The 19723-nt window shown below is 41.5% G+C and overlaps 2 protein-coding genes and 1 long non-coding RNA gene across 3 annotated transcripts in view; 1 reads left to right on the top strand and 2 right to left on the bottom strand.

The window, feature by feature from the left end:
• The window catches only part of LOC143725691 (E3 ubiquitin-protein ligase TRIM39-like), a 54572-nt gene extending 35048 nt beyond the window's left edge, over positions 1–19524 (bottom strand). Inside the window, exon 1 of the mRNA XM_077218316.1 lies at positions 19457–19524. The gene's annotated coding sequence lies outside the window, so the exon portion shown is untranslated. The remainder of the gene's footprint in view (positions 1–19456) is intronic.
• LOC143725560 (uncharacterized) overlaps positions 1–19723 on the top strand; it is a 358276-nt gene that overhangs the window by 1483 nt on the left and 337070 nt on the right. The gene's annotated exons all lie outside the window — the stretch shown is intronic.
• Positions 718–19535, bottom strand: LOC143725526 (E3 ubiquitin-protein ligase TRIM39-like). The gene is made up of 7 exons (XM_077218003.1): positions 19457–19535; positions 18148–18701; positions 14674–14763; positions 13982–14215; positions 9292–9436; positions 7789–7815; positions 718–3740 (listed from the first exon to the last, which is right to left on the bottom strand). The coding sequence occupies exons 2-7, from the start codon at positions 18697–18699 to the stop codon at positions 3190–3192; spliced, it is 1599 nt and encodes a 532-aa protein (XP_077074118.1). The 5' UTR covers positions 18700–18701; positions 19457–19535; the 3' UTR covers positions 718–3189.

Raw genomic sequence — 19723 nt, forward strand, 5'->3', positions numbered from 1 at the left:
GAGAATTGCAGAGATTACTTGAGTCTTGGGGTCAGAAAGCCTATTTAAAAAAAAATCAAACAACCCCTACATCACCACATGTTGTTTCGGAGGGTTTCAATAAAAATCCTCCTCGCTCAATAAACGATGCAGATTGATTTTTTACAGCCAGTTTTGATCATATTTACCAGGGGTGCCATTAATTCTGACCATGACTGTATACTATATCATATACTATATTTTATTATATAAACATGACAGAATTGACCTTAAGCAAGTAAAAACAAATACTTAAGTTTCTTTCTTTCTAGTTCCCTTCCATTTCTTTTTGCTTTACATTTGCCACAATAGAATTGCTTTTTTGACCATTTCTGTGGTCATTTTTAGACTTGATGGATGTGAAGATGAAAGTGACAAACTGAGATCATTGTTTTTTTAATTAAGTGACAAACTGCTGATATTGTGGTCAAAGCAAAGTCAAAAACACTGTCATGGTGAAGCCTTATAATGCTCTCGATTCTCTTGAAGAATATGTACTAGATTTAAGGATCATCTACATTGAATAATAATTCAGTATTTTCATTCACAATTAATGTAATTCAACAATAAAGTCCCTCCATGTTTTGATTATATCCTGTCTGTCTGTTGTAATGTTTATGTGAGCAGATATCCATTGTTCTCCAATGTGTATTTGCATAATAATTAGCAAGCAGTTTAGATTATACTCAATATCAGTTATAGAATTGAACACTTGTCTTTATTCAGATGCTGCAGATATACCATATAAAACAAGAACCACAATATTTCACAAGTAATTCAGTGTTTACAGCTGGAGAGGAGAGAAAGGAAATGACTTCAGAGATTTCCTTACAAAATAACATGTAGAAACACTCAGGAAATACTACAGGAAATGTAGTATATTATGTCAAATTTAACCATATATAATACTTTCATGGTATATTTGAAAAGCAAGAGCAAAGTATAAATGAAAGAGAAAAGCAAACAAATCTTTGTGTTGATTAGAAATATATAGACTAGTTATAAGTAGCCGTGATGAAATATATTTTTTAAACAAATCACACAAATATATATGTTGTTTTTGCACTTGTACACATTTGTCTATCACATATTAATTTTTTTATAAAAATCTGTAACAATTTATAAGTATACAGTAATTTACAAATAAGTATTTACAAATCATTTGCAAAATATTAGTTTATAGTTAATTAACAGTTTATAAACTGTAGTTAATACATTAATAGACTATATTGAAATAATGAGATCTTCATTCATTGTCATTGTAATTAACAAAGTGTCATTGTTTAATTCGCTCATATATTGTAATGAGGGGTCGGAAGCATGTGGATCCATTTGCAGATATCTTTAATAATCAAGATCAGGGTCGTACAGGCAAGGTTCAAACAACAGTGGTAGAAATATCAGAGGCTGAGCATATACCGAAACAATACCAGGCAAGGGTCAGGGCAGGCAGCAAAGCAGTCGAAGCTCCAGAGAGCAAGATCACAGGGGCAGGCGGCGGAGAATCAACAGTGGTAAAACAATCCAAGATCATACACAGAAGGGTCACAGAATATCGGGGTCAACGCTTAGAAATGTCAGCCAGGGCAAAACAAGACTTTGCAATGAGTATGAGTGTGAGTGCTGTTTAAGTAGAGTGGATAATGGAAAACACCTGTGCAGGTGATTAGTCTCTGAACGGGGTGCATGGGAAATGGAGTCCGGGAAAGTCAATACTCAGGTGAAGGTGCCCTCCGGTGGCCATTAGAGAGAGCCACAGAGGTCTGATTCATGACATATATAAAGAGTTAGATAATGCTTTGTTAACAACTTATTAGCCATAAATAGTTCTCACTTTAGATTATCTCATTAATGAAGTGCTTTAAACCAATATTTATTGGACATTAAAGGGGTCATGAACTGTTTGTTTTTTTAAATAAGGTGCACTTATAATGTTAATATAAGTTTTACATCAAAAATTGTCACAATTTAGAAACAAATGGCAATTTTCTTTCCTGATTTTAGCCTCTGATTTCTGTTTGAAGGGGCGTGTCTGCTGTGAGACTTCAGTGTAAACGCCCACTGCTGTGATTGGCTGTGAGACTTCAGTGTAAACGCCCACTGCTGTGATTGGCTGTGAGACTTCAGTGTAAACGCCCACTGCTGTGATTGGCTGTGAGACTTCAGTGTAAATGCCCACTGCTGTGATTGGCTGTGAGACTTCAGTGTAAACGCCCACTGCTGTGATTGGCTGTGAGACATCAGTGTAAACGGCCACTGCTGTGATTGGCTGTGAGACGTCAGTGTAAACGCCCACTGCTGTGATTGGCTGTGAGATGTCAGTGTAAACGCCCACTACTGTGATTGGCTGTGAGACGTCAGTGTAAACGCCCACTGCTGTGATTGGCTGTGAGACTTCAGTGTAAACGCCCACTGCTGTGATTGGCTGTGAGACGTCTGATCAGATCCAGCGATTGTAGGATGCCTTTTGAATATAATTTTATCACAATTTAAATAACAGATTATTTTCATGCTACTAGGAGAAACGATTGAAGTTGAAGTTGATTATTTAGTCACTGGTTTGATTTACTGGTGCATAAACAGTATTGAATGATTTTGAGACAAAGAACATCTGTCTGAACTTGAATACTTGTGTGTGAGAGAGAGAGAGAATGTGTGTGTGAGAGATTGTGTGTGTGAGAGAGAGAGTGTGTGTGTGTGTGTGTGTGTGTGTGTGAGTGAGAGAGAGAGAGAGAGAGAGAGAGAGAGAGAGAGAGAGAGAGAGTGTGAGTGTGTTATTTGTAAACATTTTAATACTCTTAATACTAATGTAATTAATGTCCAATAAAGTTAATAACTTTAATAACTTTAATAACTTTTATTTAATAAAATGAATAACTTTTTCTGTGACCTAACCTAAAGTGAGAACTATTCATGGTTAATAAGTTGTTAAAGAATAATCAAACTCTTTATATATGAGCGAATTAAACAATAACACTTTGTTAATTACAGTGACAATGAATGAAGAACTCGCTATTTGTATATAGTTTATTAATGTATTAACTACAGTTTATAAACTAATAGTTTGTAAATGACTTAAGTACTTTATTACTGTATTTTTATAAAATGTTAAGGTAAAATCTACTTGATTGTGGTTCGTGCAAAATCTCTTTTGGTTTTTATTTACATATTCTAATCCATTAAAGGTGAGACAGGAGTGATGATCAGTGGGTTTGAGTTTATACCTTCATTATTAGGGCATGGGCTGAAATATGGATAGAGTTTCCTAGTGAAAGTCTGACCAGTGAAAGAATAGATATGAGATCTGGACTCCACGTCATAAAAAGAGACCAGACCCTCCTCATAATCCACAAACACACCAACCTTCTCAGGTCTCACCCTCAGAGATACAGAGACAGGTGAACTTTCACAAGCATCATATTGATTCTTATTCCTCAGAATCACAGTCCAGACTCCATCCTCAGGACTTAGTGAGATCATCCCCTTCCTGTTAATGGATTCTCTGATCACTCCTAAATCCCACTCAGTCTTTCCCTTCACCTGCACCTCATAGTAAAATCTCCCTGAACTGAATCCCTCCTTTGCCAGAACACAACAACCCTCATCAAATCTCTTTGGGTTTTCTGGGACGTCCTGCTCAATGTCTCCTTCACTGACTTGTTTTCCATCATCAGACAGGATGAGAGATGGATTCGCTGTATCAGGATCCAGAGTCACATCCACTGAGAGAGATCAGACATTATCAATCAACTTCAGAACAAACATTTTCAGATAAAGTATATAATACAGAATAACGTCCTGAAGGAGGGAACGGAGGACGTAGTCAAAGTCGACTGATTGGGGATCACGCCAGGGAGCCAATCGTCTTCGAGTACTATTGAATGAGCCAATGGAATTGCCGTGCGTGATTTGCATCACACACTCCGCCCCCGCGGCGAGGGTATTAATAAGGAACTGGATGCACACACTAGTTACTTTTTCGTTGAGGAGCTGAGGGTAACTCGGAGTCAGTGGTGGTCCAGCGGTAGTGGCAAGGGGACTACGTCCTCCGTTCCCTCCTTCAGGGAACGGTGGGTTGCATACGCAACCAGGACGTTCCCTTTCAGTCGAGTACGTCAGACGTAGTCGACGTCGACTGAATGGGGATCAACCACTGAACACGCCACTACAGCTGCCACCTTCCAGTGCCTAGACAAAAGCCTCCTGATCCCCCCGCAATTTAAGGCGAAGGGACAGGGCTTAGGCCAGGGAAGTCACTGCTGTTCCTACAGGACTACTAGGAAAGCGTTCCCTGTACATGGAAGGAAGGGACGCTGCAGAAGCCACATCATACCCGAAGGGAGATAACGTGGACAATACACATATGAACTTGGTGGATGACCGGGCAGTTCAAAATATGGAATGTCACTGGGGTGGCTCCAGCCTATGACAGGGGGGAGACTCAACCGGACAGTCACGGCAGAGCCTGGGAAGACACAGGCTCGCCGTAGGGAGCCGCACCATGGAAGAATACACATATGGGATCACCGTAGGGGTCGCAACATATGGGCCCAGCCTAACACAGGTTCCACACTGCTTACGAGTGGTAGGCCTAACACCGGACTCCCGATATCGGAGGGGCTGGTAGGAACTCAACAGGTTTCGGTTAAAGGGAACTCAACTGGAGCAGAAATGGCACACGTATCCAGTCCATAGGAGGGGAATGGCGCAGCAAGCTGACACTTCGAACCGGGCTCACGGTGAAACTGGATTCATGAGAAGGGAGCCCCCAACTCTAGAATATCTGTCAGCGAAGCACTCTGTGTCAACACCTCGGTGGGAGCACACACTCACTTAAGAGGAGCTCACCACCTAAGTGGACATGTGCATCTCTGGATTTTCACCAAGATGAAGGCAGCCACCATTCAGTGGGCCATCTCGCTTGGAAACAGCCATCCCTCTCTGCTGATTTCCTTAACAGACAAGACTGATCTGAGGTACTAAGGCTTGCGTTCTGTGCACATATAACCGCAATGAAGCGGACGGACAGAGAAAGCCAGGGCTGGGTCTGCCTCCTCCGGAGCAGTACAGTAGCACCAGAGATAAGGCCCAAGAGGGTAAAGAGGGGCGCAAGGCAGATTCCCTTGCTCCCTCAGGAACCTGACGACCAGGACGTGCTTCCCATGCTTCTGCATCATGATGTGTGTCAAGAAAAAACGGAGGCAACATCATTTTGAGGGTGGAGGAAAACAGCCTACTCCAACCCATCTTGCAGGAAAGAGAGCACTGAAATGACCGAATGCTTTCAGGATCTCCTCACGGAGAGAAGACTCACTCAATGAATAGGTTCCACTTCTATTTGGCATAAGCACAACTTCCTCTTTTTAGGGGGTGCTTGCAGAAGTGATGGTAAATACCACATATTCCTGCGGTAGCCACCTGAACCTCCGGGTCCACCTTTTAGGACCGGCCTGGAATCTCTCCAGGGGTCTGAACGCGGGTGCCATCATGGCCCGTCCCTGAAATGTATTCAGGGGAAGTCAGGAAGGCTGTTGAGGAGAACTAGGTCTGGTTGGGCCAATAAGGGGCAACTATCAAGACCTGCTCCACTCCTGACCTAGCACAGTAAATGCAAGCGACATGCGCGCACAAGACAGGAACACTGCTCAACACTAGATGTGAAGAAGATCACTGAGCTTCAGGAGCATCTCTGCTCAACACCTGAGTGTGATGAAATTCACTGAGCTTCAGGAGCATCTCTGCTCATCACTGAACTTAGATGGTAAATAGAAGGCTCTTTAGAAGGCTCTTTCAAAAGCTACTTTAGAAGGCTCACTGGGGAACACATTTCTGTGGCGCACCAGGGCCAGCTAGAGAGCCAGTGTCTGTCTAAGGGTTGTCCGCTCGGACAGAAATAAGTTTCTGCCTCCTTTAAAGCATGCGGTAGGACAGCGACAAGCGCGCACAAGACAGGAGCACTGCTCAACACTAGGTGTGATGAATATCACTGAGCTCTCAGGAGCATATCTGCTCAACACCTAGTTTGATAATAATCATTGAGCTTGAGCAGGCGCAGAGTGATAATGAATCACATAGCCGAGTCTGATGGCCACAGTCTGTTCCGGACCGGTTGGGAAGCTCTTTCTGCTTCTACGAACCAGGCCAGAAGACCAGAGACGTACCCGAGGTGGGGCAGCGAGGTGGAGGACAGGGACCCGGCTCGGAAGGCCCAGGGGCGGCCCGAAGCGGGGTCTGAGTGTGCGCTGCAACACTTACCCTGTCTCCACGGGGCAACAGGAGATGCGTGAGAAGGCGGATGACCGGGTCCTCGAATGCACCCTGCTGCCGGCTGGCGAACAAGAGGGGAACAAGGAACAAGCCTCGCCCTCTTGGGACCCAGGGATGGAGGAATTTGCATGTCCATGAGTGTCTTGGCCTGATAGACCTGCAACAACGCCATGGCATGCAAAGAGGAGGCGGCTTGCCCGCAAGTTTTGTAAGCTCTGATAGTCAAACCTGACGCGAGCTCACAGACCTGCGAGGGGAGACAAGGATCCCCCAGATGCAGCGGCCGTCGGACACAGGTGCACCTGTGTCGCGAAAGACCGCTCCACTGGAGGGATAGCCTCATAACCCTTCACCGCTCCTCCCTCAAGGGTAGCGAGGGAGGAAGAACCACTCAGGAAGTTTTTGGCAGTAAAAGGTGCCGTCCACGACCTAATAAGCTCTCCATGCACTTAGGGAAAGAAGGGCAATGGGGCGGCGGGCTGAGAACCAGCACGGCCCGCCCCGAGATACCAATCATCCAACCGAGACTGAACGAGACACGGTGTAAAGTTCCACTCGAGCCCGACAGCTTCTGCGGCCTTTTTCAGCATAACTGTCATCTCTGGATCCGGCTCGGGCAACATTACGCTCCCAGAGGGAGACAACGCAGTCAAGTCATCATCTCCAGAGGCCAGTTCACCATCCGATGCTGCAATTGGTGTCCTGTCCTCTGGGGGAGCCCCAGGTGAAACGGCTGACCCACCCATTGCAGATGGACCAGTACGCTTCACGGGGGACTCCAACGGCTACGGTGGAAGGGAGGAGTGAGGAGCCCACAGGGAATGGTTACCGGGTGAGACATCCAACACTATCCTCCTATCACCCGCCCCACGCGGCACCCGAAGGCGGGGCGTGGTAATGGGGACTCGCGCTTTGCGGACGAAGATGAGTCTTGATCTCAACACCACGACATTCATATTGTCATTCATACGCTCCCGTTTATCTCTTTCAGGAAGTAGGACCCATCACCAGTGCCACTGAACACTGAACAGTGAACTGAAACAGTGAAGCACTCACTTTTCCGCCCTCTAACCAGCCGTCAACACACACAAACATTTAGAAATGTGTTGCTGTTAAAACAGCAGTTGAGAGCTCAAAGCTTGCGATCACCGCTGCACTCGCGCTGTAGAACTACCAGCACTGGGAGAGTCTTCCAGAAGAACACCGACACACTCGCTCGTTGTAAACAACAGCACTCTTTAGAGACATCAAACTGTCGGCTCCAAAGCGAAAGACAACTAGTGCGTGCATCCACTTACGTATTTATACCCACGCCGCGGGGGCGGAGTGTGTGATGCAAATCAGGCACGTCAATTCCATTGGCTCGTTCAATAGTACTCAAAGACGATTGGCTCCCTGGCATGATCCCCATTCAGTCAACGTCGACTACGTCTGACGTTCTCGACTGAAAGGGAACGCGGTATTGCAAGCGTATTGAAGAAAATGGTATAAATCACACTGTACCTGCAAATTTCAGCACAAACTTCAACCCTGTGGACACAGATGACAATATAATGATGAATTATTTATAGCAGGCATGAGAACATTTCACTTATAAAACCAAGAGATACACTTTCCTAATTTTTTAAGGAAACCTAAGCAGTTTTGAGGCTTGAATTGAGGAACCGATTAAGCTGATTAAATTAAGGAAAGAAGGCTACAATTTTTTTTAAAGAGAATTAGTTCAATTATGCAGTTTTATTTAATACGGCGTGCTTTGCATATAGCTGGAAATGTAGAGTAAATTTTGAAATTAAGTGTTATTTTATGTGTTTTTGAGTGAAGGGAAACATCTGTTAATGTTTAATGTTCAGTTATGTTCAGTAAAACTTCTGTTATGTTGAAGTTTTGATCGTTACCATTGTGCAGAAGAGTAGAGCTTATAGGTTGTGAAACATTGCATTTACTAATAACATGTTGCTTTGTTCAATAGCTTTGCTAATGCCAGTGCAGTAACAAGTTTGTTTCTTATACTGTGCTGAGCAACACACAGTCTTTTATTTGTACACCATAACTTAAAGTCAAGTCAAGTCACCTTTATATAGCACTTATTACAATACAGATTGTTTCAAAGTGGCTTTACAGATATAACAGGAAAATAATGCAACAAAGTTTGTTTCTAGAAGAAAATAGCTTCACAGTCCAGCTTAAGTAACGTTCAGAAATGGTTAATTCTTGTTGTAAAAAGTTATTAATTTAGTTTATTTATATATATCTGCTTTGGAGAAAACAGTGATGTTTGGGTCCAGCTCAGTTCAGTTCTCATATTATGGTGTCAATGCCGGAGATCAATAATATTGTTGAATATTAAATGTACTCAACTAAGCAAGTCAAAAGCCAGAGGCGACAAATACGGAAAAGCCGACAGTGGCAATGAACAAAAAATCCATCAAGAGAAACCAGGCTCACTGTCAAATACAATACAAGTCCAATTCAAACAGGTCATTTCCTTTCACTAAAAATCACACACTTTTGAGAGTCAACTTAAATTAAAAAAGCACATTTCACAAAGAAAATATTAAATTCATTGTGTCATACATTAAATAGTTTAGGAGATTTTACATTATTTATTCAGGTAGATTTCATTAAAGAAATCAAGCCTTAAAAACTACTCAAAAATATCATGTGTAATATTGTTACCATAATTTTTTTTTTTTAAATAGCATGTAACAATTTTTTACAGTAATTTATATACTGCAATAACTGGTTATGGCATCAGTTAAAGTTTGGATATAACTTTACATACGTTTAGTAAGCAATTTTATACCAGTCTAATGCTAACATGGCAAGTTTAAGTTATGTTATGATTATATTTTTCAAACAGTGTGATCTTTTGCAGACTGAGATCAAATAGTTGTGGTGATCCCCAACTTTTTATTCAACCCATAATATTCCTTGAAAAATGTAATTTCCAAGTTAATAACAAACAAAAAAAATCTATACACTGTATTTGAAATTTTCACATACCAGTTTGACTGAGTTTTTCATTTAGAGTCTCATCTAGAGTTTTCTTCAGATGAATCAGAGCTATGAACAGAGAGTTCACATCAGAGTCAATCCTGATCTCAGTCCAGTTCTTGGTGTGTGGATGACTGTACAGGGATGAGCTCATCTATAGCAGGAGAGAGAAGACTGTTAAATATGATCATTATTTTTAAAGCAGTAAATTCAATATGTTTTACACAGGAGCTTTCTAACACAGTCGAGGCAAGACCTCTGTATGAATATGGATGGATATGACCGTAGTTGATTGATTACATGAAGAATTGCTTATATATTCTGTATTATAAAATTTCTGAAATATTTATGCAAATGAAGCATTGTCTAATTGAATATGCACTGATTTTATTAAATATCCAGAAAAGAAATCTGAATATTGCATGAAGCCAGGTTCAACATTCTTGTTTGATTCTGTTGACATATACGAGTTAAAGGTTTTTACTGAGGGGATTTTGGATTTTTGTTTACTCCATAAATCAGAAGAAAAGAAAAAAAGACAGAAAAAAATGACTCTTCATCATATATGTAGGAATAAGATATTGTAATCAGGTGAATGATATATGAACAAACCCCTCAATAAAAACCTTTAGAATATAGACCGGAATAAAACTGTAAAGTTTGGTTTGTGTAAAGCTGCAGATGTGGAGATTTCTGACCGAGGGTTATTTTAGTTCACTGAAACTAAAACCACACACACTAAAAACACCCTGGTTTCCCCCACAATCCCAAGACAGAAACATTTCTCATTTTCATTTAGTCTAACTGAAACTACAACTGAAATAAAAATGAATAAAAACTAGACATTTAAAACATTAACAAAAATTATACAAATGTAAAAAATTAAATTATTAAAACTTTAACTAAAATTAAAATGGAAAATACAAAAATATAAATAAAATAACTGCTTAGGAGAAAAAAAAACGTAATGACAGACAGCTGAACGTAATCAGTTACCAATGTGTCAAGGTGTGGTGCAGGCAGAAGGAGAAGAGGAGTCAGAAGTTCCAAAGCAAAGCGTTTACTAACAACAACACAACTAAAATTGGTACAGATGGGCAGAAGGTTCACACACACTAGATACAAAGTAGAATGGACCAAGACTGACTTAGCAGAAGGGAACTAAATACAAACACAGATGAACGCTGATTAACAACATGTGATGCAGATGATGATGTTGATAAGGAGACAATGACAGACAGCTGTGATGATCATAGGTGTCCATGGTGATTGATGACGTGCAGGTGATCAGGTGATGGCCGATAGTGTGCAGGTGGGAAACATGAGGGATGCTGGGAGGTGTAGTGCCGTTGAGGTGACAGAGCTGGTGACTGTGACAGTACTCCCCCCTCCTGGTAGGCGTGTCCTCGCACTGTAGATGGTGAAACTAGGGAGGAGGGGGGAGGACTCCATCCTGGAGTCTTCTTCAGGAGGGTCAACAGGGACTGATGACTCCAGGATGGTATCGGCAGTTCGGGAGACCAGGGCGGAGTAGGCTGAGCAGGCGGCCAGGGTGGAGACGACCCTTTGGGCGGCCATGGCTGATCGGCCATTGTGACCATTCCGTGGGAGCCTGGTCTGGCCACTAAGGCCGAGGACGAATAGCCCGCCCACAAAATTTTCTTGGGCGGAGCTATGGGTTTAGGCTCAGGGACAGGTTCAGGGATAGGCTCAGGACAGGCATTGAGGACTCAGGCGGCGTGGTGGCGGCCATCTTTGGCGAGGGTTCGGGTGGTGAGGCAGCCATCTTGGCCAGAGGTGAGGGTTTAGGCGCAGCTGCCCTGGCCGGAACAGTCTCTGGCTCGGCAAGCATGACGTGAACAGTCTCTTGTACGGCAGGCATGACGTGAACAGTCTCTTGTGCAGGATTGAAGTGAAGAAGCTCAGGCTCGGCAAGCATGACGTGAAGAAGCTCAGGCTCTGTAAACATGATGTGAACAGCCTTGGCGGGATGAGACTCTGGACGGGCAATCTCGGCGGGACAAGACTCTGGACGGATGGTCTCGTTTGGACGAGACTCTGGACGGATGGTCTCGGCGGGACGAGACTCTGGACGGGCGGTCTAGGCGGGACGAGACTCTGGACGGATAGTCTCGGCGGGACGAGACTCTGAACGGATGGTCTTCAGCTGGACGAGACTCTGGGATGGCTTTGGTTCCAGACCGAAACCCAAAGCTCTCCAGGCACCGAATCAAGGTTTCTCTCCAATCCAGCCCTGTGGTGTCTGGGAGGTTAATGGGGTGATGGAAAGTAGCCCCGATCTGGAACAGGGTTCTTAGAGTGTTGTTATTGAGGGAGCTGTGATAGGTGATCAGATGATGGCCGATTGTGTGCAGGTGGGAAACATGAGGGATGCTGGGAAGTGTAGTGCCGTTAAGGTGACAGAGCTGGTGACAGTGACACAATAAGAATAACTAGGATGCAATTAAGACTAAACTGAACTCAAGGGCTGTTTACATGACACCGTTTTCAGCTCAAAAGCTTAAAAAAAATTGTGTTTTGGCCGTTCATTTACACGACAACACTGTTTTGGGTTCCTGAAAACGCAAACTTTTGAAAAGGGGTTTCAAAGTACATTTTTTAAAACGGTCTCCGTGTAAACAATAAAAACGCAAATCTCTGAAGATGATGAAGTCATGCACATGTGTATTACGTGTTCAGTCTATAGTGTTTCATAAGCATCTACTGGCCTGGCAGAAGAATAGAGGGTTTTTAGTCATTTCCACGGATCCATGTGAACGGGGATGGTTTTGACAATGGTGTCGTCTGTAGGAAGAAAACTCAAAGGAAAAAAATCTCCATTTTCAGCATATTGTTGTCGTGTAAACGTACCCTCAAGCACAAGAAACAAACACATGCAGGCATCTGTCTCCACACCCCACAGAGTGAATATGTGGTAAAAGCTTCTTGTGTTGGAGATTTTCCTTTGCCTCATGTAAAAGTCTGTATTGCTGTGTCTCAGACAGAAACCAGGTTAAACCAGGTCAAAGAGTTGTGAGGATGGAAAAGCACCTAACAAGCCCAATGAGAAAGATGTGTTTAGGTGGTTGATAAGATGGTACTGAAAAACATGTTAATTAAAAATGATAGATGGCATTAGAACATTGCCGGTGCAGAGAATCATGTTACCTGAGATATTTTTTTAAAATGGGTGCGGCCAAAGATTTTTCCACAAATAAAGAGATTTTTCCGGTAAAGATGATTCTAATGGTTACGAGATCTTGAGGCGGAGCAAAAAAGAAAAAGATAGCTGATTGGCTACCTAGTGATAAGAAAAGGGTATAAAACCTGAAGCCTGACCATTGCAAGTCAGATGTACAGATGAACAGCTGAATCTCACTTTGTTGCTTGTCAATAAGGACTTTGAATTTGCCACAACACTTTTATTTCACAACACTATTCCTCCCCTTCTATTCTTCCCTTCACCCAGTTCAATCAGAATGATTACATGGAAAATACAATGTTCTGTCAATGCAAGTGAATTGACAGTCATGTTTGGTATCATTTTAAATGTCTCAGTGTGATTGGTGCAATGGCTCATGTCCAGAGAAATAGACCAAAAGCTACAAGTTAGAGAGTTTAGAAATACTTTGCTTACGGTGGAGGGAGAGTCCTTTACCAGGGTCTTTCATGCAAATTACCTTCTGTCCTCAATAAGGTCTAAACTACCCAAGTCTGGGATCTTGATTAATGTAAATTCCAATTGTTAGTTTGTGCCTCAATTTGGCGGATGTTTTGTCTTAATGTTGAGTATTTAAATAAATGTTGCAAAAGGCTCAGGGTGATTCTGTAGTCTGATCAACCCGTAATGCTGAAGATCTTCCATACACTCAGTATTATATATCTTTCAGATGTCAGGTATGCATATTTTACTCTTTATTTCTGAGCATTTTGTTTTGTTTTGTATTGATTGTCTTCAACATATGTAATTGGCATTATAGATTTACCTGAGATTATTGAATCTAGTAGATTATGTTGTATCCATGTTTCCGCTAATCTGTGTCAAGGGTTGAATACATACTAGATATCAGGTTAGACTGCGCATAAAGCATCAGGTGAGATTCTAGATGTCTGACTGCTTATTTAGTTAAGTTGTTATATAGTTGCGTTCACTATAGGGGCTAGAAAAAATGCAATTTAAATAATAGCAAGCAAAATAGTATCAGCCATAACCTCTGGTTATTGTTTGAGCTTTAACTAAGTTGTTATATAGGCAACTGTAGGGGGCCAAATGGAATTACTATTTAAATAATGGCAAGCATGGGCGGCCTATTAAATATTATTAGTTATAACCTCTGCTCTGACTAATAATCAGACTGGCGAGTTTATGACGTAGAGATTCACGTTAACGGCCTGTGTGAGACTCTGAGCAACATTGGAATCTGAATGAACAAGTACAATCTACAGTAAAGAGTTAAACAGAATAATAAAATATCTAGATAAATATAAATTACCAATAATCCATTGGCATTCCCACCTAAATTCAAGGTCAAGATAAAACTGAGTCAGATAAAAGTGTAATTGAAATTAAATTGCTTTGCACACTGAAAAGACAGAACACAGACAAAACCTTTAGCCATTGGACACAGTCATTGGGTCAATTTGGTGGACCTTAAAGAACACTCTGTTTACATATTGACTGAGACAGATGTTCACAGACCTGTATGAGATGGAGATGATCTTCAGTGTGTGAGAGCTGCTCCAGCTCAGTGTTTCTCCTCTTCAGCTCAGTGATTTCCTGATGCAGCTCTTTAATGAGATCTTCAGCCTGTTTCTCTGCTGCTTTCTGCTGTTCCTCCATCATCTTCAGCAGATCAGACTGACATCTCTCAATGGAGCGGATCAGATCAGTGAAGATCTCAACACTGGAGGATTTCTCTTCCTCTGTGTTTCTCTGATGAACGAGAACAGTTATGTTTGTTAAACTATTCCACATTCACATATTATTTAAAGGGATAGTTCACCCCAAAATGAAAATTCTATCATCTTTAATTAACCTTATGTCACTTAAAATGTGTGATTTTCAGTGGAACTCAAAATAATGTTTTGCATGCTGCTCTTGAGGACTAGCAGTCGAAGAACTTCAATAGAACTCCAAACAACAAATTTGAGCTCTACAGGGAAAAATCATAAGTGTTTGGAGCAACATGAGGGTTACTAGATGATGGCAGAACTCAGAAATTTAATTCAACGCTTTTATTAAATATATTGAACTATTATGATGCATATCATTTTTTGAAATGTATTTTTTTTGCTAGGATAGTTAGAAGGCGAACAGAAAGTGAAATGCGAGAGGGGGTTTGGAAAACACCATGAGTCAGGATATGAACTCGAGTTGATCGAAGCACAAACCTTTCTCAGCTCTACTGAGTGCTGGATCTCTTGAATCTTCTTCATTCTGTCCTGGATCATCTGATAAACGTCTATCTGTGTCTGAACCAGCTGATTCATACAGAGAAAAACACAGACACATTTATCACTCAATATAGCTTTTCATCTTCTTACAGTCTTATTTATTTTTTTTAAAACATTAAAAGATCAAATTAATTCAAAATTCACTCATTAAAATTAGTGAGGAAGGTTGTGCACTTTACATAATATATTTATATTTAGTTTACTTATAATAATTGTGTTTTTTGACTGATATGTTGGCTTACAATAACTTTTTTTATGTCAACAGGTTCCACATAACTGGGTTACGTTAAACAAACATAATTTGTTCATGTAACTTCAACATCATGGAATTAAGTAATTTTATGCGACCCAATTAAACTCTGAGCAGAGTGTTAAATGAACACTGAAGCAATCTAAGAGATAACTGTAGATCATCATTATGGTTATCAGTGTTTGTTTTAGTTGGTCTCTTGACCATTAAATCATTAATTTTAGATTTTGTTTGGCTGTTGTACATGAGTTATAACAGCCAGATGAACAAATAGAAATGGTGATCTGATGGTGTTGGTTGTGTTTTAACATAATCATTATTTCACAATCATTTGACCTGAATCACAGAACTCATATAGAACCCAATTTCTGAGTTAAGTTTACCTTATGGATTGATAAGGTAACCTTGACAGCACTTTACAATGACTGTCACAGTGTCTGGTTGGTGTTCCCCGGGTTTCCACTAGAGGTCTCTTCCCCTTATCGTCACCACCTCATCATGTACTGCATTTCCCACAACCCTATCGCCCGATGGACTGTCTGCCCTGCCCTGGCCACCCGATGAACTGTCTGCTCCGCCCTGGCCACCCGATGAACTGTCTGCTCTGCCCTGGCCACCCGATGAACTGTCTGCTCTGCCCTGGCCACCCGATGAACTGTCTGCTCTGACCTGGCCGCCCGATGGACTGTGTGCTCCGCCCTGGCCACCCGATGAAGTGTCTGCTCTGCCCTGGCCGCCCGATGGACTGTCTGCTCCACCCTGGCCACCTGTTAAGTCATCCATCCCTGTTCTTGTTCCCCTTCATGGATCTGGCCCTCCATCCCTCCCCCTGATCCTCCACCATTCCACCTCCCTCCTGGACTCTTGTTTTGTTTTTTTTCAGTGGAGCATGTGGTAGCTGCTCCTTAGAGTGGGGGTAATGTCACAGTGTCTGGTTGGTGTTCCCCGGGTTTCCATTAGAGGTCTCTTCCCCTTATCGTCATCACCTCATCATGAACTGCATTTCCCATAACCCTTTGTCTGAACTCATCACTGATCATTGCACACAGCTGTTCCCACTCACATTGTTTGCACCTGTCTATTTATACCCTGTCTGTTTCTGTGATTTTTGTGGAGTCCTTGCTTAATGTCTGTTGCACTTCGTCGGTTCGTCACTCTTTTGTTCTCTCATCTAGTCCTGTGTCAGATGTCTTGCGGAGTTTTTTTCCTCTTCCTTGTCTGTGCTTCCTTGCAGTACGGAGATCGCCGTGAGTTCTCTTCACCAGCTATCGGTCTGAGTTTCACGCTGTGTTGATTCCTGTCACTGTCTACACGACTTGGATTGTATATTGTTCAGGTCGCCCGCCTGCAAACTGTGGCGTAACGAGTTTTGTGTTCTGTGCTGCCGGAATCAATAAACTGTTACTTGCAATTGGATCTATGACTCTGTTTCCTGACAATGACAGCACTGTCATTGTAGAGCATACCATTTTTAGCCTTTTCGATGAAATCCAAATGATCAAATCAATAAAAATAAAAAAATAAACTCCTAAAAAAATATTTTGTGTAGGAACACACATACATCAAGAATTAGTGTATGAATCTCAGCAATGGTGACAAACAGATCACCTCTGAACATAAGCTCATTATTTATTCTTGCAGCAATGCATGGTGGGAGCCATGAATGAGTTTTGATTGGTGGCAACCAGAATGCACTGCAACATGCTTTATAATTGTCACCATTGTTGAGATTCACAGTCTGATTCTTGATGTCTGTGTGTGCATACATAAAATACGTTTTAGAAGTTTATTTTTTTTATTGATTTGATCATTGAAAATGGTATGCTCTACAATGACAGTGCTGCTATAATCCATAAGGTAAACTTAACTCAGAAATTGGGTTCTATACGAGTTCTGTGATTCAGGTCAAATGATTGTGAAATAATGATTGTTAAAACACAACCAACACCATCAGATCACCTTTTCTCTTTGTTCATCTGGCTGTTATAACTCATGTACAGCAGCCAAACAAAATCTAAAGTTAATGATTTAATGGTCAAGAGCCCAACTTAAACACACACCGATCACCATAATGGTGATTCTCTTCAGTGATTCTGCTTGCTAACATCAGATGTCTTCAATAATGCTCAATCATCACTCAATTATTCACTTAATTATCTCATTAACTTTAACACTGCTTCAGTGTTCATTTAACACTCTGCTCAGAGTTTAATTGGATCGCTTAAAATGAATTAATTCCATGATGTTGAAGTTACATGAACAAATTATGTTTGTTTAACGTAACCCAGTTATGTGGAACATGTTGACATAACAAATTAATTATAGCCAACATATCATTTTTTGAGTAATTTGAATCTTTTAGTCCATGTCTGACTGTTTTGAGTGACAAAATCAGCTTATATCAGATGTAATGAACGGTTCTTCAACATGTCAATACACAGGAAAGATAATATCTAGGTTACTAATGTAACCCCCATTGCCAGAAGGAAGGAACGGAGACTTTACCTTGGACTGAACTGATGTATTGCAATCTCGCATTAGAGCCCAATCACCTTTGAGCGGTGAAAGAATAAGTCAATGTGAGATTTGCATTGCAAGCCACTCCCCGCTCCTTGGTAAAACTCTGATATTAAGTTTTCTGCTGAGGAGCTGAGACGGGGTCCCAGCCGTTTCAGCGGAGTTACAGGCGTTGTGTACAGGTGACTAGGTTACATTAGTAATCTAGACGTTTCCTATCAGTCATGTTTGACGTTCCCAGTCATCCAGCTGCGGGACATGGTTGGAGGATTCCACTCGACATCCTGTTCCTCTGAAGGAGACCCGAATGAGATACCGGGTCCCCCATGGGACCGCAGGGATTCACCCGGCAGGAGAGTCACACAAGCAAAGGAACAACTCACTCACTCAACAATGATTGAAGAGCACAGTGGAACAACATCTGCTCTTCTCCGAAGCAAAAGCTTAATGTGTGAGTTTGCACGCTGCCTTATAAAACTGGAAGCGGGAAGTGAATTGGCTTGTTCTGTTACCACTCAATGGTGATTGGGCTCTCAGGCGAGATCCCTATACGTCAGTTCAGTTCAATGTAACGTCGAACGTGACTGACTGATAGGGAACTGAATTTCATGGGGTGTTTAAAGTGTTTTGTTTGTAACTCTTACCTTCTTCTCTCGACTCTCCTCCTCTATAGGAACAGTGTTTTGAGTCATGTGTTCTCCTTCAATGCAGGACAGACAAACACACGTCTGATCATCTCTACAGAAAAGCTCCAGAGGTCTCTCAGTTTTCTGGCATATATAATCCTCCACATTTTCCACAGCATTGATCAGTGTGTGTTTCTTTAGACGTGGGACTCTGTGATGAGGCTCCAGATGAGTCTCACAGTAAGAGCATTGACACGTCAGGCAGGTCTTCACAGCTTTCTGCTTTCTTTCACCACAGAAGTCACAGAACACCTCAGATTCTCCTAGATTAAGCTTCTCAAAGTGTTGCACAACCTCTCTGAGTGTTGTATTAATCTTGAGCTTAGGTCTTTTGCTGTATTTTTCTTTACAGAGTGGACAAAAGCAGGTCTGTGAGTTCGGCCAGCACTTGATCAAGCAGGTTCTGCAGAAGTTGTGTCCACATGGAGTGGTGACTGGATCAGTTAACACTTCCATACAGATGGAGCACTGGAGCCCCTTATTTAGTGATGGACCACTGGAGGATGCCATGGCTGAAAAGATAAGTAATGACGACAATATATAATCTACATTGCTGAAGAGAGCAACTTTCATAATACATGTACTGTGCACTGAGTAATTTAATTTGTGTTCTAAAATGTATGATGCGTTGTTAAAAATTATTATAACTAAAATCTGTTATAACAACTTAAACTATGAACCACTGTCAAGCAGTCAAAGCAGCCATACATGCCATACGCAGGCATATGAGACAGCAGTTTCTGACAGGAAGTTCCTCCATCACTAACTCTAACCTCACTGAATCTATAAGCTCTGCCTCTAAATGCCGGTCTGAGACCCTGTGCTTCAGATGAATGTAGTTAGATCTATTGGGCTTCAGAAGAATCATCTAAATACAGAATGTGTCTCTGGGAGCCACAGTACAGCAAATGTAATCGGTTTTTACAACACCATTTTATACAATATATGAAAAGATATTTTTTAATATAAAAGGCAACACAGAAAGTTTCAAACAAATAACCACCTAAATAAACATCTGTATACACCAGATGTTAAACATCATTTTTGTTTAATAGACGTGTGACTTTTACTAGAAAAATCATCATTGTAATCTTTCAATTGTTCATTCTGACTCTCTAAACTTTCTGACTTTCTAAAGTCTCTAAAGTGTGACGTAACCACAAATAATCAAACCTTGATTTACAGCTAAAAAACACTTTTACCAACAATCCAATGCTGCTTTATGCTACCAAACTACTGAACTAGCACTAACACTTCCATCGCTTACCTGTGAGTGAATATCAGATCTTGTCGTTGATTTCAGAGTTTCTGAAATGAAATGCTGTTTGATGAAGCTGTTCATCTGTTTAGTTTCACTTTCACTGAAGTCTTTTATACACTTGCAGTGATGTCATATAGCTCCGCCCATAATCATAATTATGGAACAGTTCATAATTCATCCCTGCTGAGATTGTAACAGTGTAAGAAACTTTTAGGATATAAAGTTATCACAGTTAACACAATTGCAGATTGATAGAATGACACACGCAAAACA

The sequence above is a fragment of the Siphateles boraxobius genome, unplaced genomic scaffold (genome assembly GCF_051911475.1).
Source record: "Siphateles boraxobius isolate OS27281-9 unplaced genomic scaffold, OSU_SipBor_1 77, whole genome shotgun sequence".
Lineage (NCBI taxonomy): Eukaryota > Metazoa > Chordata > Actinopteri > Cypriniformes > Leuciscidae > Siphateles > Siphateles boraxobius.

Coding starts and splice junctions, on each gene's coding strand:
- LOC143725526 (XM_077218003.1), bottom strand. CDS start 18,699: ATGGCATCCTCCAGTGGTCCATCACTAAATAAGGGGCTCCAGTGCTCC. Junction 14,764..18,147: donor AGGAGAGTCGAGAGAAGAAG/GTAAGAGTTACA, acceptor TGTATGAATCAG/CTGGTTCAGACACAGATAGA. Junction 14,216..14,673: donor ACTCAGTAGAGCTGAGAAAG/GTTTGTGCTTCG, acceptor CTCGTTCATCAG/AGAAACACAGAGGAAGAGAA.